Source organism: Hippocampus comes, unplaced genomic scaffold (genome assembly GCF_001891065.2).
Source record: "Hippocampus comes isolate QL1 unplaced genomic scaffold, H_comes_QL1_v1.1 scaffold133, whole genome shotgun sequence".
NCBI lineage: Eukaryota > Metazoa > Chordata > Actinopteri > Syngnathiformes > Syngnathidae > Hippocampus > Hippocampus comes.
In genome coordinates, this window is record NW_017805150.1 from 419,165 (window position 1) to 444,956 (window position 25,792).

The 25,792-nt window shown below is 43.8% G+C and overlaps 1 protein-coding gene across 2 annotated transcripts in view; it reads right to left on the minus strand.

Annotated features, from left to right (window-relative positions):
- Positions 1-1,514: 1,514 nt before the first annotated feature.
- kcnh7 (potassium voltage-gated channel subfamily H member 7) overlaps positions 1,515-25,792 on the minus strand; it is a 33,746-nt gene continuing 9,468 nt past the window's right edge. Inside the window, exons 4-16 of one of the 2 annotated variants that reach the window (XM_019868215.1) lie at positions 23,160-23,315; positions 20,155-20,592; positions 19,554-19,765; positions 15,868-16,293; positions 12,987-13,386; positions 12,684-12,884; positions 11,280-11,534; positions 9,079-9,284; positions 8,336-8,423; positions 8,071-8,244; positions 6,367-6,523; positions 3,151-3,331; positions 1,515-2,822 (exon numbers count right to left, since the gene is read on the minus strand). In XM_019868215.1, coding sequence (XP_019723774.1) covers positions 2,550-2,822; positions 3,151-3,331; positions 6,367-6,523; positions 8,071-8,244; positions 8,336-8,423; positions 9,079-9,284; positions 11,280-11,534; positions 12,684-12,884; positions 12,987-13,386; positions 15,868-16,293; positions 19,554-19,765; positions 20,155-20,592; positions 23,160-23,315 — 3,167 coding nt within the window. In that variant the 3' untranslated portion in view covers positions 1,515-2,549. Of the gene's footprint in view, positions 2,823-3,150; positions 3,332-6,366; positions 6,524-8,070; positions 8,245-8,335; positions 8,424-9,078; positions 9,285-11,279; positions 11,535-12,683; positions 12,885-12,986; positions 13,387-15,867; positions 16,294-19,553; positions 19,769-20,154; positions 20,593-23,159; positions 23,316-25,792 lie in introns of both variants that reach the window. The other variant, XM_019868214.1, reaches the window with a different exon arrangement.

The following is a 25,792-nucleotide window of genomic DNA, read 5'->3' on the forward strand; positions in this document are numbered from 1 at the left end:
TTTTTGGGCAACAAACGCCTTACTATACATGGTCGTTTTTTTTTCGGCAAACAATGCCTAACTATATATGGTCGGTTTTTTTTTTTGGGCAACAAACGCCTTATTATTCATGGTCGGTTTTTTCGGCTAAAAACGCCTTCCTGTACATGGTCGTTTTTTTCGGCTAAAAACGCCTTACTATATACATGGTATATACAGCTAATGTTCTCAACACTTGCTTTACTGTGGCGCTAAAAGTTTAAACCTTAAAAACAGACCCAAATACAGAATTTCACCAAGTCCAACAAGGATATCGTATCATTATCATATCATTGTTGCTCCCATGTCAGATCAACATCGAAAAATAAAGTAATTCTTTCCACTGTTTTAAGTGTCTCCTTTTATTGCAGATCCCAGTTTCAAAACAAACATTTACTACTTTTCAAAATAAGATTAGCAGTAAAAAAAATAGATTTTTTTTTTCAAACATCTGGCAATATGATGAATTTCATTTTTTCAGTTTCTAGCAATATTTCAATGTACAACGTCACCAAAATTGTGCTAGGAAATGAAACGACTTGTTGATATGTCAAGAAGTGTCCCGACGTAGCATTTGTATTTATGGAAGAGGCACAAAACCCTCTGTCGGGGATGTTTATGTGCAAACATGAACTTTTCTACGTGGTAAAAGAGAGACGTATGCTGACATCGTTATCATATGTGCTACTTTGGGCTAGCAAGTGGTGCAAAAACAATGACTATACAGATTTAAAAAAAAACATGCTTTTGTCGACAAATGATAGTGTGATGTACAGTAGGTGCACACCAGTGACCAAAGTAATAATGCACATTGTATAAAGAGGATTATTACAGTATTCTGGATACTGTAAACTGCAGTGCAATTGTCCAGAACCCCTGAGTCACACTTCAGAGAAGACAGGCATACAGCCAAGGATACACAAACAGTTGTCATACCTCAGTGTAAATGCTGTATTACACCTCCCAGAAAAAAAAAAAAAAAAAGACACCAAAAAAACGGACAGGCTCAAATATGTTGACCAATTAATTCTGGTTAAGCATCATTCAAATAAATCTGAACAAAAATGAACAATTTTTTTTCTTTGTGACTCGTAGGTCAGCATGCAAAGATATGAGGAACAAAAACAAAAATTGTAAAAATCCAGAATCCTGGACCTGCAGGATAGTTGGATTTGATTAGCTCATCATGTGTCTGTGTAAAGAACATAGTCACTAAAAAGAATTCAGTTGGAAATGGTAGCAAAAAATAAAGCACCACATTATGATTGAGCGGGATGCAGAAGCATAAGTTCCACTGAACAGGTTTTTGTGATTGAAGGAAATGAGATCAAGATAGATCATTTCAAAACTTTTTTCACCCTTAAAAAAAAAAAAAAAACCCAAGTGTTTGCGTAAGTGTGCTGTGATGTGACTCCATATGGAGTAGACTTGACCGTTCAATGGGAGGCATTGAACGTGCCTGTTTAACCATGTAAAGTTCTGATGTTCTAGTAGGCTTTTCCTGACCTATTTTGTACTAACGCTGACTGATATTTGGAACTGTTCCTAATTCCCTCCAACTTGACTCTCTTGGTGACAAACGGTGCTGTGTGTTTGTGTCAAACATCTGCTTCAGTAATTATGACCCAAAAATTCAAATCTTCCCAAAACACGCGGGGAAAATCCAGTGAAGGCAAAGGGGAACTTTTTGCCGAAACTTTCAGAAGCTGTGTTTTGACGTGAGTCAGACGCACTTTAGATGGTGGCAGGTATGTCAACAAGATTCAACACTGTTTTCCAATTGTGTGGTACAGGGTATAAGTGACCGATTAATGGCGGAAAGAGTTTTGAAATGATTTATGTCTATGTCACAAAAACCTGGCATTTGAACAGGGGTGTACCAAATTCCATTTCTCAGAGAATGACAGAAATTTGCTCATTTTCATCCACATTTCAAACCAGTTTAGCCATTATATTTTCATAACATTCGTCTACAGAAAGAAAGCGTGCCGTGCCCCCCCCAACTAAACACAACTTTCAGTGCGTTCTCTTTTGTAGAAAATCCTGCTAAAATCTCATGATAACAGCTTGGAGGCGACTGCTGGTGAATATGTCATCTTGATGATCATGTTTGTCCTACAAGCTTTTCATTTTATCAAGCCAAACTATTTATTTATTATTTTTTCTACCGTTATGGTTAAAAGGAGCATATTTCTACTATTTTGTTTGTATGTATGCCCAAGACATACAGTGTTGTATGTGTGAGGTTTTGCATATAACAGAATGGCTGTTGGTAGTCTATCGTGGCCTTGGTGGTGGTTTGCGCTCTCCAAGTGCATTTACATTGGAAATACGTACATGGATGCCAGCGGTACCGCAATACCGCAAAGGACAGCATGAGAAAAAAAAAACACATTAAATATACTACCGAGCAACTGCAAATCAAGAATATATATTTGTCTGTTGCAGCATGCTTAGAAAGAGTGACTACGACTGCATGTAATTATTACAGCATTTACGACCCAGAGGTGAGAAGACAAATGCTGAAAGGTTTATGGCCTCGGTAGCTCCGGGTCAGAGTCAGGTCTGTGGAGTCCGGTGGCGTTGAGGGTGCAGTCGGAAGTGGGTGAAGACGAGGTTGATGTTGAAATCAGGATCAATGTTGACTGCTGATCCCGGGTAATCTCTTGTTGCTGTTGCGGTTCTGCTTGTCTTTGTAAAAGCAACGTTGAAAGGTTGTCCTCGACCGGTACCTTCAAGGTGGCCAAGCTCGGCACTGAGTCTTTGGATTCCCGAAAGGCCCTCTTCACTTTGTGGTTCGGACCCTGGGTGGGAGGATGCGGAGCGGAGAGGTTAAGAATGGCAACAGGTGGATGTGTTAAAGTTCATCTGAATGCGCTGAAGTCAGTCCTGCTTAACTGTCAAATACAACTACTCGTGGTAGTCCTGAAAAAAAAAAATTGGTGACTAAAGTATATCCTGCAGGGTTGCTACTGGGCTTCTCTACACTGTGACAACGAGGCGCTCTAAAGCGGCCACGCCAGCCCAAAGTCCCAGTCCACAAAAGTCAGATTTTTTTTTTTGATTTTTCTTCCACCTTTCTCTGCATGACATGCTTCTCTAAACCTTTTGACTTTGACAGTCTTCACTTACTTGACTTTGCGTATGGCTGAAAAAATGGCTCGCTGTCAAGGCAGCGGGCTGAATCTTCACGGCAGGTCCGTGATACTCTGGACTGGCCGTCACGGTGCTGTAAGCTGGAGGACCCAACGCGGGCTGCCTCTGCAACAGCTGCAGGATGGTCTGAATGTCGGACGTAAGCTGAGACTCCAACCTGAAAAACAGCATCAGAGTGTGCGGACCTTTGAGAAACATCTACGACGTTTACCTTACGTGAAGCCGCAGATTGGGTAACGCTGTGAACTGTGAAGCTAAACTAGCTAGATTAGCTTGACGCTTTTGCTCGCCAAACGCTGGTCAAATACTAATCAAACTTCATAAGAGTTACGTATTAAATCGACAAGACAATAAAGTGACAGACACCAGTGAGTCCGCCTTGAAACTCTGCCATTAAAAAAAGCAAGCACGATTTAACCATAGACAGACTATTAAATCATAATGTAGACTACAATTTGGGTCACTTTTTCTCTTTGTGAGTGTCCGCCATATTTGATGTGGCAAGGCACCCCGTAAATAAACGCACGTCACCTTGACTGAGCTTCAAAAAGCGACAACCTAAAACCTGAGGAAAGTAAATGCCTCTCATTCACCCAGTAACACATATTATTTGCCCTTTATATTTTTTTTACAAATGTTTCAAACTGCTTTCCATAGACTCTCAATAATATGAAATTGTACCATCCACCATCATACACAATCTCGATTGTGATCACAGCGTGTCGCTGCAGTTCGTTTTCTGACCACTAGAGGGGGCTTTTGCTCCATGATAGCGGACAAAGAGCTCGTGTTATGGACAAACAAGTTAAAAGGATGATTTTAACCAAAGGTGATAATTAGCTCATGTATGGGAGGTGTGAATCTATTGTTTACTGCGAACAAGCACACTATTTCCATGAATGTAACTATGACTACATTTAATCAGTACTTCTTGTTGAACACCTCCAGCCAACAATGACCCCCCCCCCCCCCCCCACCAAACCCCCCCCCCCCCCCCCCCTTTATTAAGAGTGTATTTGTGCAGGGATTGAAATAAGAAGTCATGTGCTCAATCATGGATACGGCACAATATCAAAAGTACACTTTATGCTCATCCAGCCATCTCACACGAGGCGAAAACCTGGCATTGATTCTATTGCAGGGTATTACATGACTTATTTGTGCGAAAATAAAATGAGCCAGACACATGGTGCTGATGCCGGTGTCATTCCCCAGCCCAAAATAACACCTGCTGTTCATTTTATGTGTCACTCGCTGGCTTGCCGGCTGGCTGCAGTTGTGTTGTTAAAACTTTGCCTCTTCTGAAAATGATATCAAAACTACATCTGCTCAAGCATTAATATATGAGATTGTCAGTATAAACAAAGCTGTTGTACCAATTCATTATTGTGTTTTCAATATGTTACGGTTCTTTCGCCTCAAATCCCACCTGCAGTATATTTAGTCCAACATTTTCTCTTGCCAGGTAGATTCCCCCCCCCCCCCCCACCACCGCTCCTCCATTATTGTGCCCAACATAAATCCTGGCAGGGATCTTGGTGTAAGCGCAGCGTACTTTGCTTTGTGTGGGAGGAGACCCCCCCGCCTTTTTTTGGTGTGTGAAAGCACGCACTAATCATTAGCATCTACATAAAGTAGATGAGCGGTTGGACTGGATTATAAATAAAAATAATAATCAGTCGCCTTCCGCAAAACTTTCAAGATTCTGTGGCCGTTTGCCATCTGCTTCATTTTGAGTTTTCCTCAAACTTAGACAACTTCAGCATTTACGGCCAATTCAAAGTGCTTTAAGTTGCTCAAGCAGAATATTGCACTGATGGGGTGAATAAAAAATAAATAAAAATATTACATCAGAGGTTCTCACATTTTTTTTTACTGCCTGAAAAATAAAACAAAAATAATCTCTCCAAAGATCAAGATCATGAGCAACAAGTGTAGTGAGTGTTGTTCTTGATGACTGCTTCGGCTCACAAGACAGGGAAACGTACGTTAAATATTATTATAGGTCACTTTAACTTTATGCAGAGTTTGGACAAATACAGGGATATAAAAAGACCCTCCCCCAAGCCTTTCGAAAAGAACATCAATTGAGGATTTATCTCACATTATTTTCTTATTTTTCGACGTGCATATCGTTTGTGGTCGATCAGGTGAGACATTTTTCTCAAAGGCGACCTCGACATAATGACCATTAAGACATTTTCCCCCCTGCTCTTGATATTCTTGGTGTTCAAGTTCGTTGACAGCACGCTGTGGTCTGCTAAGTGCAGTGTGAAAAAGGACTTAACAACGTTTAATTCTAAGCACCATTGTTATTTTTTTATTTTGGGAACATTTTCATCTGAAATATTCACCACTAGTTTCACAAAAAGGATATGAAACAAGCGAAACGAACTGGAATTCAACCCTCATACAGTGCCGCTGGCTCGAAATGCCCGGGATGGCAGATTTATGTGATGACCGGGCACAATCATATCAGAGCTTTTAACCGGCCCAAAGTTGAGGATTAGGATTGTTGTTTTGGGCCTCCAGTCCCATATGTACAGTAGGTATGCACTTTTTAAAATTATACGATGATATAATCAATAATTTATTGTAAACACACACACACACACACACACACACACACACACACACACACACACACAAACGCTGGTTTGTTTCATGGACCCAAGTGCTGCGTTCTGAAAAATCCAACTCATTTTGGATTCTTTTTGTTGACTCACCAGATGGGTTATTTTGCTTTGAATGTCATGATGTCATCTTTCATCAACAGGCTTCTTTCCACCCAAATCAACTTGCTATCTCCACACCTGGCCAACACAGGCTCAGTGCGAATGAAAACGTATCCTCACGGCGAGGTAAATCAACAATTTGGTGCCGACTCCATCCCGTGTGTCATCCACAGCGTCTGTCCAAAGTGGTTCCAAATGACATTTTGCAAGCGTTTGCAGGCTGTTAGCTCAACTTAACGCTACCTGTTATTTCGCACTGCTACTGTTTACTTGGGAGTTGCTTTGCACTCTTCCTGATCATTATATTGTCCGCCACTGATTCGAATTTCTTGTTCTTGACCTGAAGGCGATTTTACAAATATTTGCATTGAAGATTCTAGTCTGGTTTACTGCATCATGTATGCTTTGCAATGTTGACTTCCTCCCAAGAAGAAGAAGAAGAAGAAGAAAACGCTACCTGTTTAAATGCTCTTGGAGCTGATTCAAGCGCTGTTCCACCTCTCCGTAGGTGAGCTCGCTGGCCGAGTTATCGTCTCCTCGCAGCTCCTGGAAATGCGCTGACTCATCCAGGTAGTCCGTAGGCTTCTTGCACACCCATTTATCACAGCACAGATCTGCGGAGAGCGCAAAAGCAACATGCATCCTTTACGCGCATTACATGTGCGGCGGAAGAGCGTCGCCGCGAAAAAAAAAAAACCCCAACAACAGAAAAAAAAATATGCTTGTTAAAATAGGGCTGTCGTTAATCTCAAAAGGATTGCTGAGTGTCGGGCCTTTGTTGTAATTCATCAGGCCTTTGTCCCAGCGGAATTACTCGAGCGCTGTTTTCAAGTGGCAAACGAAGGCCGTTGTTATCGCAGCTGGACACCTGCTATCATTACGTTTGCTTTGCGCTCGTTTGTGTCAGGAGCCCCTTTTTGGACTAATAGACAATAAAAAAAAAAAATACAAATGACGGCCGCTTGTATGCTTTGCGTATCAGTGGATGCAGCATGTGCAGGTGGCTTTGTAGCGGCGCGATGAGCCGCAAAGATACGAGGAAGCCTGTTCTGTCATGTTTCCCTTTTCTCACAAGCGACGCGGCGCCTTGTCCTCACGCGGCTTCAGCATCCGGCGAGCAAGTCAAAGGAACAATAGAAGGAAGCCGTATCAGGAGAACAACACTATCTTGTCATGGAAGTCACATCGTGGGGTCAATACATAGGAAATATTTGGCACGATCCTGTTGGAACTGCGAGCCTGTCCAACATTGTCCACATATGGTAGAGAGAGCGTACATTTTTATTTATTTTTTTTAAATTTGGTCATGATTTTAGAATTTGAGGATATTATTACATTACCGGATTTTCCCGCATCATAAGGCACTCATTCGGTTTTCTCAAAAGACGACAGTGAGCCTTATAATCCGATGCACCTTACAGATGGATCAATATTCAAATTTCTCGGACGTAGTATTTAAAGTGTTCGGTCAAGCGCTTTGTGACAGCTGCAGCAGTTTTGAAAGCGTGATATAAATCAAGCTGTATTGTATTGTATTCCCCTTTACCTCCATCTAGTGGATGCATAAAGCAACAGCAGCCACTATTGTAGCTTCTATCCTCTGCGCCTTATAATGCGGTGCGCCTTATATATGAAAACAGTTTTAATATAGGCCATTTGTCTGCGTCTCGGGTTATTTGTGGGGGGAAAAAAAAAAGTTGTAAAAGCACCCGGAGGAAGTGAGGCGTTGCAAACTGAGGCCGTACCACTAAACAGGACCATCAAACAGGGATGGCGCGGTTAGGCCGGCCTTTAAACGTTACGTCAATGATGCTCTGATGTGTTCCAGCCCACAGCGGCGTCCACTTACTTATTTACGGCATCCCCCCCCCCCTTGATCGTTAGCATTTGCGCGTGGCGCTCGCTGCCTGTCCAAAGAAACGACACGATGCTGCTGTGGCGTTTTAATGGCACTGCGCGGACAGGTCGCTTTACGGTGAGTCGCTTTTGTTCCAGAAGCACGCGCAAAAGGTGAAAATCCACCCAAGGTACAGAGCGTGCGCGTGTGTGCTATAATTGGATTCTCTGCACCTTGCTTTGCAATGGCCGGCTCCCACAAGTTGAGGTATCAACAACCGCTCCCATTTCAAGAAAGAGTACCGGTAATTCCAAAGGCGTTTACCTTGAAAAGATGGACTTCTCCTCAAGCCGTCTGTGACCTCGTTGTGTCCGAGAAGATTAGAGTCGAGAACAGGGCTGCTGGGTGTCGAGGGACCCCGGACTTCGGAACATCTCTTGAGGCACAGGTTTGACTCCCTCCCCATTTCCAGTTCGGTACTGACTTCGTTGTTTTCCACTGGGGAACGGAAAACAGCAATGGTCGTCCACTACGCATGATCGGGAGATGTTGTTGTTGCTGCGTATCGATTCTTTTATCAAAGACTTACCTTTGGGTGGCTCGGGTGTGAAGGAAATCCTTCTTTTGATACTCCTGGTGCCCTCGCCATCCGAGTCGCAGCCCCCGGGACTGGGAGGCTGCAATAATATAAATATATTATCGTGCATGTTAAGAGCTATAAAAGGGCGGATGTCATTTGTTTTCCAGAGGTGAAGACATCTTGGGTGATATTTGGGGGGGGGGCAAATAAATAAATAAAGCAAAAGCGGCTGTCGCTAGCAACCACGCTATGTAGCATTGTTTCATCGCACAGATGGGATTTGAAATGTTCCTCACGCTTTAATTGAATAAGAATATTTTACATGTTGAAAATTCCCAAAATATTTTAGTCGACGGATTAAAAAAAATAAAAATAAAAAAGTCAGTGGTGTTTAGGCGCCAGCAGCGCACTTTCAAAACCGTTGCCGACTGTCAAAGCAAATCAAGACGGCCGGATGCTAACAACAAAGCAATGTGCTTCTCTTCGATGCCTGCGCCTTCATTTGCGGCTGAGACACAAGCACATCGCGGCACGCGACTCCCTTTGGATCGAGACTTAAAGCCGGCGGGCGCAGTGACGGGACATCCAGTTCCCGCTTCAACTGCGCGAAATCGCTGTCCGGCCCGACCCACGTTTCTCCGCCTCACTTCAGAGATAAACTCACGTTGATTGATGAGAACGGTGGACGCTAACCAAAGCTGTCGTCGCTGCATTAGCAACACGCGCGGCCGCCGTTCGCATTATCTTTTTACCTTTGCAGACTCATCTCTGAGATTGAAGGTCAGCTCCAGGTTGGCAAAGAAGTAGTCAGCAAACTCTGGGTACATGTCCAACACCTCCAAAAGGTCCTCCCGTTGGATGGTGCTCAGGTCGCAGTAACTCAGAGCCCGCACGTCAGCGTTGGACTTTCCCGGTTTGGCAAATAGATGGATCATTTCACCAAAGATGTCATTTTTCCCTGGGTTTTTGACAACCATGCACACACACGCACACACACGCACACACAGATCAAATACCAAATGTGAGCTCTCTTTTTACATTTAAGATAAGATAAGATAAGATAAGAAAACCTTTATTAGTCTCGCAATGGAGAAATTCCCAATTCACAGCAGCAAAGTTATGAATGGAAGAAGTAGAACAACAAAATATAGGAGCTGCTGGAAAGGCAGCCACTCTCTTGCCTCTACTTTGAGGACTTTTTGTCCAAATTGCTACGACAATAAGTAGCTGAAAACATCTGATAAATATGTCAAACTAAGTTGTGGAGATACAGCGGTAAACTTTCAGTTTTCTCGATGATTTGTTTTTTTTCCCCGCTACTCTGTAATCTTGAGCGCCTTTGCTCGTTTCAGTGGTTAACCAGAGCAACTGCGCTATGCACTTAGCCCCCAAGCTACGCCAATCCCCCGAAAATGCATCTTCTCGTCAGATAATTCCGTTGCCGTTGGCCGCATTAGAACGCCTCATTGTTGACTGCACGCATGTATCGACCCGGGCCTGAGTTTGCATGCGTTTCTCGGAGCGCCCTGAGTTCCTCTTAAGGTTCATTGAAGAATTAAAATTGTCCAGAGGTGTGAATTTTTTTTATTAGTATTGATGCGTCCTTGGTTGAAGCTGCGGCTCGCTCATGACCCTATAGAAAGGACAAGCACTATAGAAAATGAGATGGATGGGAAGCTACGCTGCAGTGCAATGAAGCACAAGAGATACGGATAAAGGTCTTTTTAGACCTTTCTATTGAGTTAGTTCAAAATGATTTCTGGGGCTGATGCGTGAATGAGCATGGAAAGCGATCTAATGGTACAATTTATGCAATGGCGCTGAAGTTGACCTACCATATATCAGAAGCAAATGAACCGCTTGGGGATGGAGGGGGGAGGCCGTAGTTGAAGATGTTATTATACGCCTGCGCCGTTGGCGCAATGTGCAGCCTTTGGCTCCTTTCGCTTGCAGGTGAGCCTCGTCGCTCATGTGTGGCATTGTGCTAAAAACGCAGGTTCCCCCCCCCCTCCCCTCCGACGCCCCCCAAGAAGTGGAGCAAAGCTGTGCTGATCAAGCACGTTGCTGGCTTCGCACTGTACGCCGTCGTGAAAGTAGACGGATCAATTGGATCAGTGACATTTTCGGCGGCGGGGGTGTTGGTAATGGGTCGGTGCGATTCAGCAGCCCGTGCTTAAGCCTCATTGTGTCGGCTTCGGCTTCGGAGCGCATTCATCTCGCGGCCAAATGCTCTTTTGGACCCGAGCTCACCCGGCTTCGCCTCGCCCGTTGAAAGGCATTGTTGGAACGTATGCGTTTCCTATCGCAGTGGAGAAATATTACAAAGTCAGCCGAGAGGAAACTTGTTCACATCATATCGATACCTTTCGACAATAATCCCCCTCACCCATTTTGCGGCTGTCAAGACTCAGCCGACAGTTGCGCGTGCTCTTTTAACAACCTTTTATGGGTCCACTTAATAGAAATGCCAGCGCCTCATTCTCGGCACGGAACGCCGCTATTGGCCACAGGGCAGAAGTGGTGAGGGCGCCGTCCTGTCAAAATGTGTTGACGCGAGGCATTTTAAAAGCAGCAATTACTCCACAAAACCGCTCATTCTTTGATCCGTCGAAAATTCAACCCGAACCCTTTTCCGCCTGAGAATATCAATGGACGCCTGCTTTCTGCAATTTACATAAATGGTTGAGGAATTCAACCCCCAAATTTTCTGAACCAAAATATGTTCCGTGCATCTAAACTCGTATATATGGAAGAATAGGAATGTAAGTTAAGCGGCAAATTTTTGTTTGATCCGTCTCCTGGGGCGGCCATTTTGCCACTTTCTGTCAGCGCTTGAAATGCGCATTTAGGCGGGATGTGACATAAGTCAGACGTCTCCACGACGGCGCTTCACAATCACACAATTTTTGTGAAGACAATCTCGTCAGTATGGTGAACAAGCGATGCAATTTACCCAAGATGGCGACCACGATGTCATCTTTCAAGATCTCAATCGAGCCGCGGGACAGGAAGTAGAGGGCGGTGAGAACGTCGCCGCTGTGGACCAGAGTGTCTCCGGGAGGCGCGTGCGTGGTCTTGAAGTGCATCGCCAAGGCCCTCAGGCAGCCTTTGGTGGCTCCTTGGAACACTTTGCAGTTGTGAAGGAGATTATTATTGAGATGAAGACAGATATCTGCCTGCAGGCACTCCGGAAAACCTTTGAGTACCTATTGGTGGGGGGGGGGGGGTAGAGTCAATTAGTGCCCGAGTCAAATCAATCAAAAGCCTGCGCGAAGTGCTTTTAAAACTTCAAGTGAGAAGAATTTTGTGTAGCCGGGGTCAGAAGCGGATTGGAAAATGGATGGATGGGTGGGAGGAGCAAATGTGTTCATTCACAAGTGCGTGTCGCCCTTCACATGAATCAAAGTAGCTTTGTTTCAAAAAGCTTTGCGACCCTTCTCACAATGATTCTTCAATGAACCGAACATGAATGTTTTGGAGTGTGGGAGGGAGCCACAATAATATTAATAAATAATAAAGAAAAACCCACGCAACCATGCAAACTCGCACGGATTCAAACCCCAAACCTCAGAACTGTGAGGCAGGCATGCAAACGACTTTGTCCCAATTGCAGAGCATCGCATACTTAATTGTTCAAGTCCCTGTCAAGTGAAAATATGTCGAAATTTTTGTTGTTTGGAAAAAAAACGCACAGCGGTTGTGTCGTGTGCGCTGAATGCGTGACGCCCACGCCACACCGCGACACATTTGAATCGTGCAACTAGATCTGCTTAAAGCCTCCGGTGGCCGGAATATATCCCGGAAGGTTTCGGCGCTAGCCGCCAGATAGCAACCTGGTGATCTCCTTCATTGTGTCAGATAACGACGAAAGGCACTCAAATCTTTATCTCATCAAAATCAGGGCGACTGGGCCTTGGACTTTTGAGTGTTTGGAAAAAAAAAAAAAAAGCTCACATTTTCTGCGTTTCGTTTCAATCCAATCCAAATATTTAGCATTAAAACTGTTTTGGTTTGAACGTTGAGTCTGAATACTTGATTTGTGGAGCATTCCTCCATTCTCAGGACATGCCGCAGATACACGAAGGCTCTTCAGCGCAACATGCAACCCCCTGCTTGTTTCTATACCAAAGCGATGGGGCTTCGGGGGGGCGGGGGGGTGGTGTTGATCGCACACCGTGCCGACACGGCGAGCCGCTTGGCCGTCGAACGAGACGAGATAATAAAATGTCATACGCACCTCCTGCTCTCACCAGAGGAAAGACAACGTAAAGCAGACAAAAGAGAGAAAAAAAAAAAGACTTGGCCTTTAGATTCATGCGCGAAATGTTGACCAATCGCTCGGCGTGCTGGTTATTTACCGTGTTCATGTCGATGCCGTTGGTGTAGGCCCAGGAGTGCTGGAAATATTCCTCCAGCCGCTGCCTCAGCGGGTTGGGGATCTGATGAAAACGGATGAACTCTTTGACCCGTAACATTTGTGCGTGGTAGCGTGCCGTACCCGAGTACAACCTCTGGATGATGGCGGAGACGTTCCCAAAGATGCTGGCGTACATAAGTGCTGGAATACACACAAGCGTCGTTTGAGCGTCACGTGACAAATGACAAATCTCGATCTCGGTGGCCGCTCGGGTTGGTGATGCCGACGAGCGTTTGCACTCACATCCGATCAGCATGACGCAAATGGAAAAGATCTTCTCCGAGTTTGTGTTTGGGGAAACGTTGCCAAATCCCACGCTGGTTAGACTGCTGAAGGTGAAGTAAAGCGCCGTGACGTACTTGTCCTTGATGGAGGGACCGGAGTTCGGATCGCTGTAGTTGTATTTCTTGCCGATGGACACTCCCAGGTTGTCCAGCCAGCCAATCTTGTGCTCCAAGTAAGGCTTTTCCACGTTGCCGATGGCGTACCAAATGCAGGCCAGCCAGTGGGCGATGAGGGCAAAGATGCACATTAACAGCATCAATACGGCGGCGCCGTATTCCGAGTAGCGGTCCAGCTTCCGGGCCACTCGTACCAGACGGAGCAGCCTCGCCGTCTTGAGCAGGCCGATCAGAGTGGTCGTCTGAACACAGGTTAGGGGTTGGGGTGAGTTGAACGGAATAAAAGCGGGGCTGAAAATTTTAGGAACCAAAATGTAGGTTTCATAACAGGGCGCGGTATGCAAGATTTGGGAAACTGGTCACATAGTTTGCAAAAAAATTCAGGATATGAAGTTGCGTTGATTAATAAACAAATATGTGCATAGGCGGCACATGCAGGATGGCAGTAAATACAATCCGTGAGGTCTCTAGACATCACTAATGGTTCTCAACTGCTCATTCTGTCAGTAAAGAGGCCCACCGCTTGTGTTGCAACGGCGGCGAAGAGCAGTGACAACACTCCGGTCACACACAAATGAATGCCACATTTAAATTGGTGACAAATGGCGTCGGCTGTGTTCACGCCATTAACGGCGCACACCGCCTCTTTTTTTTTTTTTAAATGCGCCAGCTTGTGCATATCTGCGGAATAACAAAAACCCGATTGAACACGCCTCTGTACAGACTTACTCCCTGCTGCTGACGATGAAGAAAACGTCACGTAGCAATATATTGCGAGGGAAGCATGTACAGTATGTCAACTGTTGCTATTCTAATCATGTCACAAGGTTCCCTGATGTGCTGACTACTGAACAGCCATTTCCCAAGAGGGACAATAAACAAGCAAAATGAGGCACAGTACCTCTGCGCGCCACAATCTATTCATTTTGCTGCACTTCAACGAGCTGACTTTTGTTGTGCAAACTGCTGCAATGAGTCGGACCGCACGGCAAGCATTACAGAATTTTTCTATCGTCATTATGCAGTATTACGACAAATATAATGTGTGGAATAATTCCAAGACATGCAGCGAGAGCGTTTGTGGCTCCGCGAAACAAATTTACAGTATACTGAGGTTATTTTACACTTTCCGAACCACACACCGCGTACTGTAATGAATATCCACCGCCGTGGATTTTAACCAGAATTTGTGCGCCGTGGGAATGACAGCTGTACATTTTGAAGTTAAACACATAAGCCATGACAGATGTAACGGGAGTTCATTCACGTTTCTCTGCACAAGGATTACATAATGTGGTTGCTGAGGGGCTTCTCGCTTTCTTTCTATCTGTACGACGGGGGGAGGAAAAACATAAACAGATTCATTCGGCTGTTTTCAATAACGTCAGACGGTGGAGCCGGAGCCCATCTCAGATGACTTTGGAAAAATTGGGGAAAAAAGATATTTTTGGGACTGAAATCAAATAAAAACAATATTGCATTACAACATAATCTTTTTTTTTCTTTGTATTTTACACTCAATATATATTTTAAAAAATGAAAAGTAACATTCACGCTTTTTTTTTTTTTTTTTTTAATGAAAAAAAAAAAAGGTCGAGGGAGAATAAACTGAAGCTTAACCCTGCATCTTTTTGGTTATCTTCACATCCTTTGTTTTGTTTTTTTTTCCTGCTGTTTCTGAGCATTTGAATTTTCACTTCAAATTTTGAATTGATCGGAATTTTAAAAAGTGATTCAAATAAACACACTCCTACGAGCAAATACCAGAAGTGCTTTGGCACCATCTGTTTGAATCTTGCTGCCAAGGAAGTAAGTTAAAAGTGAGTTGACGCGCTTCATGAACCCCCATCATGTGGCATTCACTTACAGTGCAATCTCAACCTTTTTATTAAGGGCGTTTAAAATGACTGGTTGGATTTTCACTATTTGAGGCGGGGCTCGGTCCCCATGAGAATATCACGACAGCTCCAGAAACGTGAGTGAGTGTGAATGTCAGCCAGGAAAGGCTCCGGCTCACCCGTGACCCTCGTGAGAATAAGCCGTATAGAAAAATGGATCCCTGGATGAAAACATCATCATATAATCTGCATCAAAAGACAAACGATTCGTCGCTCGCCATCACCGCGGGTTGCGTATTTTCAAGACGGACACTCCGCTTTCTTTCGGCGGCTAAGTAAAACATTGCCATTGAGATTGAAGGAGACTCGCTGACTCAGCAGAAGCCGTGGCGGCAGTGGTCAAAAAAAGATGATTATGGTTTATAATCAGGAGCTTTTCTGGCGTAATGGAGTGCCTACAAAGCACGATCAAGCGCTGAAGCGGATCCGGAGCTATCAAAAAAGCCGGCCAAGCCTGGCGGCCGGCCTACCAATGACTGTCTAACATCTGCATGTAAGCCGTGCGCACGGCGCTGTTGGCCCCCACCCCCCTTGTCACATAAATGCATCAATGATTGCCATTTGGTAAGCCATTAATCCTTGTAAATGGATTCGAGAATGAGGACCATTCAAAAAAAAAAACGCCATGCAATTTAAAGTAATCCTTCCATAGCTGAGACAGAAAGACACAGGCTTTAAGTAGTGGCCCGGGTTCCCAAGTCTGCAGTCAATAAAGAGATGGCTGTGCGGAGATGACTGAGCGTCTATGCGGTAATACCCGACTCCCTTAGGAAAAAGGTTTATAAAATAAAAAAAAATCAAAAAAAAGAGAGAGAGATGACAAACCTCATCTGATCCTGAGCCGAAGATAAGCAGGTCAAAGGGAATGGCCGCCACCATGTCTATTAGGAACCAGCCTTTAAAGTAATGGATGGCTATCTTGGCCGCGTGGCTGACCACCTCCTCGTTCTGGTTGACGTACGTGGTCCTGAAGTTGATGAGGATGTCGATGATGAACATGATGTCCACGATGAGGTCCACCACATTCAGGGGGCTGCAGGAGTAGCCGCATTCACGCCTCCTCTGCTCCTCCTGGTCGTTGAGGAGGAAGGCGGCCGAGTAAGGCGTGAGGATGGCCGTGTAGATGACCAGCAGCAAGATCAGCCAGTCCCACACCGCTTTGAACGGGCTGTAATGCAGGATGGTGAACTTGTCGATGCGGTTCGTCTGCAGCTTGTACTCTGGGAGAACGTCGGCTCCCAACGACAAGACCTGGAGGAGACCATAAAAAAAAAAAAAAAAGTGTTGTGAAGCAGATTTATTTTTTCTTTTAACATCTATTTATTTTCAGATGAGCAGCATAAAAAGTACTACAGTAACTACCCACAGCGCAATAAGTAAAGTCCGCATGATAGAAATACCCGATTGAAATCCTCCCTCTGCATCTGTAGGCGTCAAAGGCAGGATGATAGAGGACTGAGTCATTTAATAATGTCTTTTTTAAAGTTTTCAGCAAAAATGAGGCTGCGCTCGAAACACCTCCTGTTTTCTCTTCTTCTTGACAATTTATCACGCTTTCATCCCATTACGCTATAATATTTAAGATTTTAAGTGAATTGCAAAAGTACAATTTATACACGTAATACTACGCCGAAATGTGCCTTTATTCTCTAGAAAAATAGGACTTAATTTTAAAAAAGGCTGCTACATTTTTGGTGAAATAATATGCCTGTTCTAAAAAAAAAAAACCAACAACAAAAACACAAAAAAACTAAATGAATGTCCTGACTTTAATTAATCATGCCGGGAATTCAGATTTCTGACGATACGTCACAATCATCAAAGCTTTTAATTGGCTTATTTGATGAATTACTTTTGTTTTTACTTGTCCTGTCTGTATTTTTCTTCACTGATACGACAATACAATTTGTGAGCAATTATTTTGTGAATCATGGTCTCCTGTTTGAGAAATGCTGACAAAAAGGAAACACATGCAGTTGTGGTGTGTAATCCCCATTAATTCAAAAGCCAAATTGCACACTCCGGTAAGTCTTCGCCTAATTGCCCTCCCTCAGAGGCTCTGAGAAATAGATCAATGGCGGCAAAGCCAATGTGAGCGATGAAACCTTCGGTGCAGCCGTCGTCCACGTTCGCAACAACAATGGGCTAACTCGGAAATGACTTCGCGCGTCGCCGATGTCTGCGCTCGACAATCCAAAAACGATTCGAGATGAGGGCTGAATGTTCGCCGGCGCTGTACACCGCGACGCTGACATTTAGAACGAATGTGTTGTACACTTGGGAGAACCAGTAGACGGACTTTGCCAGTATACACACTCTCAAAACTTCAACTCAATCTGCTGGATCGAAATAATTGACCCGACCTTGGTCGTCAAAGTAACCCTATCTGCTGAAAATCAACAGCTACTCAGTGAGTGGGTTCGCAAAACAGCCCGGCATTTTTGTAGCGTGCGTAGCTTGCGGATGACATGAATCGACTTAGTAAAACGAAGCAAACATTCGTTTGAATTTCCCCGTTCAAGTACATTCTGACAGGATCGTAAATTATTCAGTTTCCTGAGTCATCCCACGCTTTTGGCCTACTAAGCCGTGGATGACAAAAACTCTCCTGTGCCATAAAAAAATAAATAAATAAAAAAAAGTGAAGCTGTGGGCAGCAGTAGGGTCTTTCTAGTCACTGCACATTCCCCGACGTTGAAGCCATGAATTATACAAGCGATTCAAGAGGAAGACTCGGCGCTCACGTCTCGGTGGCGTCTCCTGACGCTCAGCTAAGGTCAACAGAGAGGAAGTGCGTTTAATCACCAGGATGGTTTGTTCAGTTATAGATGAGAGAAGCTTGTTGTTGAAATATGAACGCTTTGCCCTGCTAACATCGGCCGCACCGTGCGGGATGACGTCCGTGAGGGATCCTTTCAAGTGCTCTTCTTTCTATACTGCACCCTGGGGGGACTCATGACACCGGTCAATGACAAAATGTCATCGGAAATGGCTTTACGTGTCCCGAAATGGATTGTTGACGCTCATATCAAAAATTGTTTTACTTTTTTTTTTTCCCCCCAGCACATCACGCTTTCGAAATAATTTTGCTTTTTTGTTTTTACGTTGATAGCTGATAATTCAGGAAAAAAATCCACCTATTGCTGAATCAAACCCTGAATGCATTGTTACAAAAATATATTACATCGACATATTTTTTCTTCTTCTTCTTCTTATTATGATACTCACTGAAAAGTCTCTCTGGTACCCAAAAACTCTCATGTTACAAAAAACTCTCACACTGACCTAAAACCTCTCACTCATCTTGAAAAAAAAAACTCCCACACTCACCACCCCAAAAAATCACCCCCCCCCAAAAAATCTGTGAAAACACCAAATTACTCAATCACTAAAAAATGTTAGTGCACACCCAAAAACGTCTCTCACATGACAAAAACCTCCAACGCTCTCAAAGAACTCCCAACCAACAAAACAAGTCTGACACACACCAAAAAAGTTTTACAAACCCAGAATTTATCACTGACTAAAAAAATTCTCGCACACACCAGAAAAACCTGACAAAAAAATCTCCAGCTCTCTCAAAAGAAACTCTCAAACAATAACACAAAATCAACCCCCCCGACCCTCCCCCCCCAAAAAACTCTCAAGCAACAAAAAATAAACTCAAACTTTCTCACTCACTAAAAAACACACACAGATCCGCAAAACTCTCTCACACTACTAAAATATTCAACACTGTGAAAAAAACTCATCCAAAAAACTCGGATTCACCAAAAACCATCTTAGACATAAAAACAAAACAAAACAAAAACGTTTTCTGCGTAGAAGGTTGAGTGAGAGAATTTTTGGGGTTTTATTTATTATTATTATTATTTTTTTTTGATCCCTGAGTCCTAACTTACAGTTTTGCTTGGGGATCAACCACCTATTTCACTCCATAAAATACAACAAAACAATTTGTTACTGTCATATTGAATGTTTTTTGAAAAAAATCTTTTTCTATAATCAATGAACAAGCAGAATAACCAGAGACAGATTTTTTTTCGCAGGAGCAAACTTACAATTTCAGCAAGGATGTCCAACACTGTCCATTTAGCTTGTCCTTTGTGTCTTCATGCTGTAGATGTCTTTAAGTTTAAATGCCAGCTGTCTGTAAGCCTGCGGTTGAGCTCGCAAGTCATAATTTTATGACAATGGATTTTTCTCTATTAACCGCAGCTAAAACACTGAACTGAGATGAGAATGAGAGTTTAAAGGGGGGAAAAAAAAGTTTTTTTCAACACATTATTATTCCTGTGCTTTCCAGGAACGACCCCTCTCTCTCTTTCTGAATGTCAGAGCTCCGTCGCTGGGGCCTTGGCAGCTTCCCAAGCCCACAAACAAACCGCCGCTGAGCCAGAGGCCCTGACTTTTTTTTTCCCGGCAAAGCTGTGAATTACCATGGAAGGGGGGTGGGGGGGGTGGTGTCTCGATGCTTGGCCGTCAAAAATAATACCCCATGAACGGCTCACCTGTGTCACTTTTTCTGTGACGTTGTGCGTCCTGTCTTTGACCTTTGGCGCGATGATGGTTTTCTCCGATGTCGGAGGAGAGTGAGTCTTCTTGTCGTTCCCTTCCGAGAAGGTGAGCGCGATCAGGGGGATCTTGTTGATGGTGCTGTACTTGTTGATGTTGGAATCCGACGTGGAGCCAAGCAGGCTGGACTTCACGTGGTTAAATGGACCTGCTGATCAAAAAAAGAAAAAAAATGTAATGTATTAGTAACTTCTAAATAGACATATTACATTAAATGAAACAATTTCAAGATATTGAAAACATTTATTTATGAAAAAAAAATCCCTCGGGTCATTTTGACCCATAAATACTGCGAGGCGTTTAATTACTTTTATTCCTTTGAAAAAAAAGTTGACGAATTTAATTAGCATTTTGTTTGATATTTTTGGTTGATAAAACACAGAGCGGGTCAGAGTTAGCCTAATGCACATTACAAGAAGGTTAAATTATCATTACGTGTAGTGCGTATGTTAATGCACAGACAGATGTCGACATTGTATATTTGAACGGTCAGATATTATTTTTGTGCACGTAAATGGACAGACATTGCACGCATACCTTCATTTGTATGCCGGTCCCTGAAAATGCTTTTGGAACTGGAACTGTAGCCTTCAATCTCATGGACAGAGGACGCCCGTCTCATGCTGGTGACGCTTCCTCTTGGGAAGGTGTTGGACAAGGAGGTCGAGGACTGGTGCACCTCCGTCTGGTAAATCTTCTCCCACAGCAGTTTGGGGGACGAATGGTCGAGTGGTTCAGGGGCCACGCTGGCCTGGGAGGAGTGGTGGCTTGAGCTGATGAGGGCGTGGGTGTCGTTGGCCTCGATGGGACTGCACATGCTCTTGGTGGGTGAGGGGAAACTCTGCAGGGCTACCGAGTCCTCATTGTCTTTGGGCGAGTCCACCATCACAGCGTCTGGGTCCTCTTGTGGAAGCGATTGCTTGTTGGTATTCATCAGGCTCAAGGCAGCCTGGCGGAAGCGGAAAAATCGACCCCCTAAAAATGGGCGGGAATTTACAGAAAGTGTGAAGGCACAGGGCTGACTGTATTTTAATGGAGGCGAGTGAAACTGGCGCTCAGGAAAATCCATTTGTCATGTATTTTATCCTGCTAATTGAAGTCTGATAGGAAAATTTTGCAGGCCGTTCGAAGTTAAAACTTTTGACTCATTAACAATAGAATAGTCGGGGATGAAAGTGAACCCTTGTGAGCCGCCTCTCTCCCAGCATCCTCCTTACATACATAAATAATAACTTTCCATCTGTTTCCATACCCTAAACACGAAACTCCTGGAGAGAGGCTTATAGATTTACCAGTAGTCTGTGCTGCAGGAGATGAACCACCTGCAGGGACCCGCATGGCTACTTTGGATCCCTTAATGTTGGGGTTTTTGAAGGAACAATATAAAAACCTTAGCTTGGATTAGGATATTTGGCTTCATCTGCATCTTTCCGCTTCATATTGTGTTTTTGCACATAAGAAAACAGCCGTGACAGAGAAATAGAAGTGGGCAGTCATTTTGTTGTTGTAATGGCAAATCGTGGCAATTTTGATATCACAGTATCGGCGTTGTCATTACATCCTCAATGAGAATATTGGAAAACGATGAATGGCATTTGAGCAGAATTTCAACTCTCCTACAAACACAGCACAACATTTCCTGACATAGTGGCTGTAGTAGATTTAGAAATGAACACACAACACAATGGACAGAACACAATGTTAATGTCTTGAATAAACCTTCACACCAGAAAATACAATTTTCAACACTGTAGTAATTTTGCGAAATTTGAAAATGTTAGCACATTTCTATTTCACGAAATATTTGGAATAGAGCTATAGCTAGCTAGCTAGCTAACCATACAATAATCTGGCGATCTAACTCTAGCTAGCACAGTGCTACGGCTCAAAAGCTAGCTAGGTCACGCTAATCTTTCTCTCTCCATCTTTCCATCCAGTAAACTAACTCACATGACTTTGTAGGTGCTGTTGTGTAGGTCTGCAACAGAATTTCAGTGGGCTTGGCAGTTAACGCTTATGTCTGTCAGCATGAAACATTTTCTGATTGAGTATACTGTTTCCTCAGGGGGCAAAAGAAGCCATCGCTAATTTCGTGGTCTTTCCAAACGAGCAATTAATTGAAATAATATTTCCCTTTACCATTTGGCCATGGATAGCAAAACTAAGCTTTATGATGTCGGAGAGTATGCCTCGGTGACACTCACTTTGGACGCCAATATAATATTTAATTCTGGTTTTATACTTTTCCACATTCCTATCCTTAATGTTATATACTGCAGTTAAAAACAGTATGGAAAAAAAAGATTATAACATTAGTGAACAACATTAATATGCAACTCCAAAGACACCTTCAGTGTATGCTAAACACGTCATATTGCATCATAAGCTGTTCCATCATCAACCCGCAGATCCCCTTTGCCGAAGTGCGCTCACAAGCAATCAAATGTTATTAGTCATGTTAGCTTTGCGTGCACACACACGCACGCGCGCACGTGTTTATTTACATTCACAAGGCACAGCACAAACTGAATGCCAGCGCAGTTCACGCTGAATGAAGAGGATGGCTGAGATTGACTCAGAGAGATGTTGAAGGAAAGGAGACGCATTGATATTTCAACCTTCTGACATTCATCCAAACAAAAATAAAAGGAAATAAATGAGGGCTATAGAAGCTCTCAAAAGACATACAGGGTACAGAGGGTATCATTATGAAAAACAAGATTTGGCTCCATAATCAGAGCTCGGCTATAGAAGCAGAGCATTTCCTCCCCTGTGTGCACACTTGGCATTTTTTTTTCTTCTATACAACAACATTCACAAACTGGATAAATAATGTAATGGGTTTTGTGAATAACGGCTGTGGGATCATTAAAAGAAGTACTATTATGCTGTATATTTTTAGAGGCAAGAAAAAGCAGTAGCATTTTAATGATGTTTTTTTTTTTTAAATTAAATAATCATTTGAATATAATATCCATTATGCTTATGAGGGAAGATGTTTTTAAATGTTGTCCAAAGGGACAAAATAAGAAATAATTAGATCATTTCACAGCAGAACCTCAAAGGTCAAATACCCCTGATGTTGCACATTTAGGAACCTTTCAAAATTGACACCATCTGCCCAGTGCAAGGCTAATGCAGTCTAACTGCGCCTGGGTGGAGTTTTCGTTGTTCTCGTATTTTTTGGAAATGGGTGCAGATAGAAAAGGGTGTTTGCACCGTTTTGGGCGTGAATACAGCGGATTTTTTTCCTTCACTCATTCCCTTTAAATTCAGCACAAAACAGGTGCACCATCACTTACACACTGTGTGAATGGACTAACAATGCTGCATGTAACAAAGTGTTTCGATGGCGACAGTTTGACCCTGGAACGGATTACGAAATTATCACTGTTTTTCCCCAGGTCAAAAGGCCAACATGGCAAAACAGATTGTATTCGACCTCAAACGTTGCGCTGTATCTTTTTTTTTTAGCCTTTGCCGGAATATTTTGAAGGTGTTACGGGATTATATCACAGTGCGAGAGTTAAGTGAGTACTCACTTTGATCAGACTTTGTGGGCGACGCGGGGCTTATCTTCTCTGCGGAGTTGTCACTCCCCTCGTCCAAAACGTAATCAAAATTCAGGATGAACATCATCACTATGCCCTCTTCATTCTTCACCGGGATGATGTGAATGTTACACTGGAAGTCTGACCCTGAAAAATAAAGGAGAGAGAGAAAATAATGATGACACCAAACACTTGACCCGTGCATTACCCTTCTCATGAAAAAAAAAACCCTTCCATCTGGTTCCCTGTGGATCTTTGAGAAAAAATGAGGAAGACTTGATCTGATTTAAAGGTCAATGCTTGCATGTCAGAGTGCATGAAAATAGCTGAGCTAACCCCTCGGGGGTTCGATCACCCTGTATGCATCTCGATCTTATCGGGAGCTTATAAATAAAATGTCCTTCACAAATCCAGTCATTAGACACCATCGCAGTTGAATAGGATTGATCACGAAGCCAAGGGATGGGAGCCAATCATGAGGCTTACAATACGCTCAAAGGAACAATCACGACAAGGGAGCGTCATGCCGGGCAGCGGAGCAGAAAAGCAGCCGGCGTCTAAACTTAGACTTGAACCCGGAATATCCTCAATTCACGAGTGTGCGGGATCTATCTGGGGAAGCGAAGGCTACTGATGCCGACCGACGTGTCATCACGCCAATCTACTCACTGCAGCCTATAAACAGTAACACCACCACCGCCGTAGCTCGAGTGTTACGGTGACACAGTGACACCTTACATCATGCAAGAAGAAACCATGTTTCGTCTTGAATTGATCCCATTTCAAACTGCGCCGCTATCATTCTAATTGACGGACTTCAAAGAAATGACAAAGAAAAAGAGCATCATCTCAATCTCCGTAGCTCTCTGTCTCTCTTGTTTTGATTCTCTGACCCAAAGAGGACACACACACACACACACACACACACACACACACACACACACACACACACACACACACACACACACACACACACACACACACACACATATATTACCAGTGTTCTCTGAAATCTCCTCGGGGCTCAACAGACACCCTGCCAGTAGCATTCATTAGCAGTTAGACTCGCTGTCTGACTAAATATAACAAGCTCGGTCTCCCGCTCCATGCCAGAGTTGTGTTGGAAGGATTTTGCCGTCAAAACTCCCAGAAGTGATGTCCTCACTGACAGTATGATAATGTGATTTGAAAGCGTGTGCGCTAACAAAGTATTTTGGGGATGCGGCCTCAACTGGGTTTATTCATTCGAGTCATGCGGCCGCGTGTTATTGGCTCGAAGTTGTCCAACGCTGACACGCCCGTCTTGTCTGCCGTCATGGGGCCGCAAAGACTCTCGGGGATGTTATTAGAGAGCCGGTAGAGCCGTATTTTAAGGTTCCAAGGTAAGATTTTCAGCATCGTACAGCGGGGGATCTTCGCTTGAGAACGATCGTACGTTTCCCACCGCCATCTGAAGCATTAGATGATAGAACTAGTCGTCGCTTATTCCGCAGTAAATGGCCTGTGGTATATCGTGATTCACTAAGGTACTCCGCTTGACAACCCACTTAAATGATATAAAATGCATGATTTTTCTATTAGACGACACGGCTTCACGCGCAGCGTATTAGTCATCATTACAGAGTAGACAATGCATTCGCGGGTGTCATTGTGCGGCCCGAATGAAAATTGTGTTTGCCTGTTTTCTTTCCAGAAGAGGAAACAACAGCGCTGCTCAAAGGCTTAGCGACGGGGGGTCCCCCCACTCATCTGGTGTCCCGCTGAATGTCATCTCTGCCAAAATGCTTCAAAGAGACGCCTCCTTAGAGCTGTGAAAACTGAACAATCAAGCGCTCGATCTGATCTCGTAATATGCTGTCAAAAGGCTCTGGTCGCTTCGTATTTTGCTAGCCGCTATTCAGTTTAAACGGATGACCGCGTTTGTCAATTGGTTCACAATATTCATACGTTTCGAAAGGATCCACGCTAGTTTGTTATGGGCTGTATGGCTAATGAATACTTCATGTGAAGGATGAGTTTCGACATGAATTCTTAAAGCAACGGTATGTAATTCCCTGTGCCCTAAAATAACTCAAATTGGGGTGGGCTGTTTTCATTCAGGTCGTTGATGTTGTAGCGGCACACTCGCCGGACTTGCAGGCGGTGTGGGATCGGTTCCCACTTGGTGACGGTGCGGATGTGGGTGTGAATGGTCATTTGTCTCTATGTGTGCCCTGCGACTGGCCGGCGACCAGTTCGGGGTGTAGTGCGCCTTCTGCCTGAAGTCAGCTGGCATAGGCTTCGGCAACTCCCCGCTACGGTCTTCAAGATAAGCGATGTTAAAAATGGATGGATGGGTGTTTTCATTCGAAAAACTAGCGTCAGTGCCATCGCTATGGCAACCTCAGATCAGCTCTGTTATTTGTCCTGAATGATGCTAGAGCAGGTCTTGATGTGTGAGCAATATTTTTAAATGGAAGACTCTTTAATCCAAGACGTGATGTCATGCTCGGAGTTATTAGAGTGGGTTTAAAAAAGTCTGCACACCCCTGTTTAAATGCCAGGTTTACGTGACGTAAGATGAAATGAGAGGTGCTCAGTTACTTTTTGTCACCATCAATGTGACCTATAACATGAACTACTTA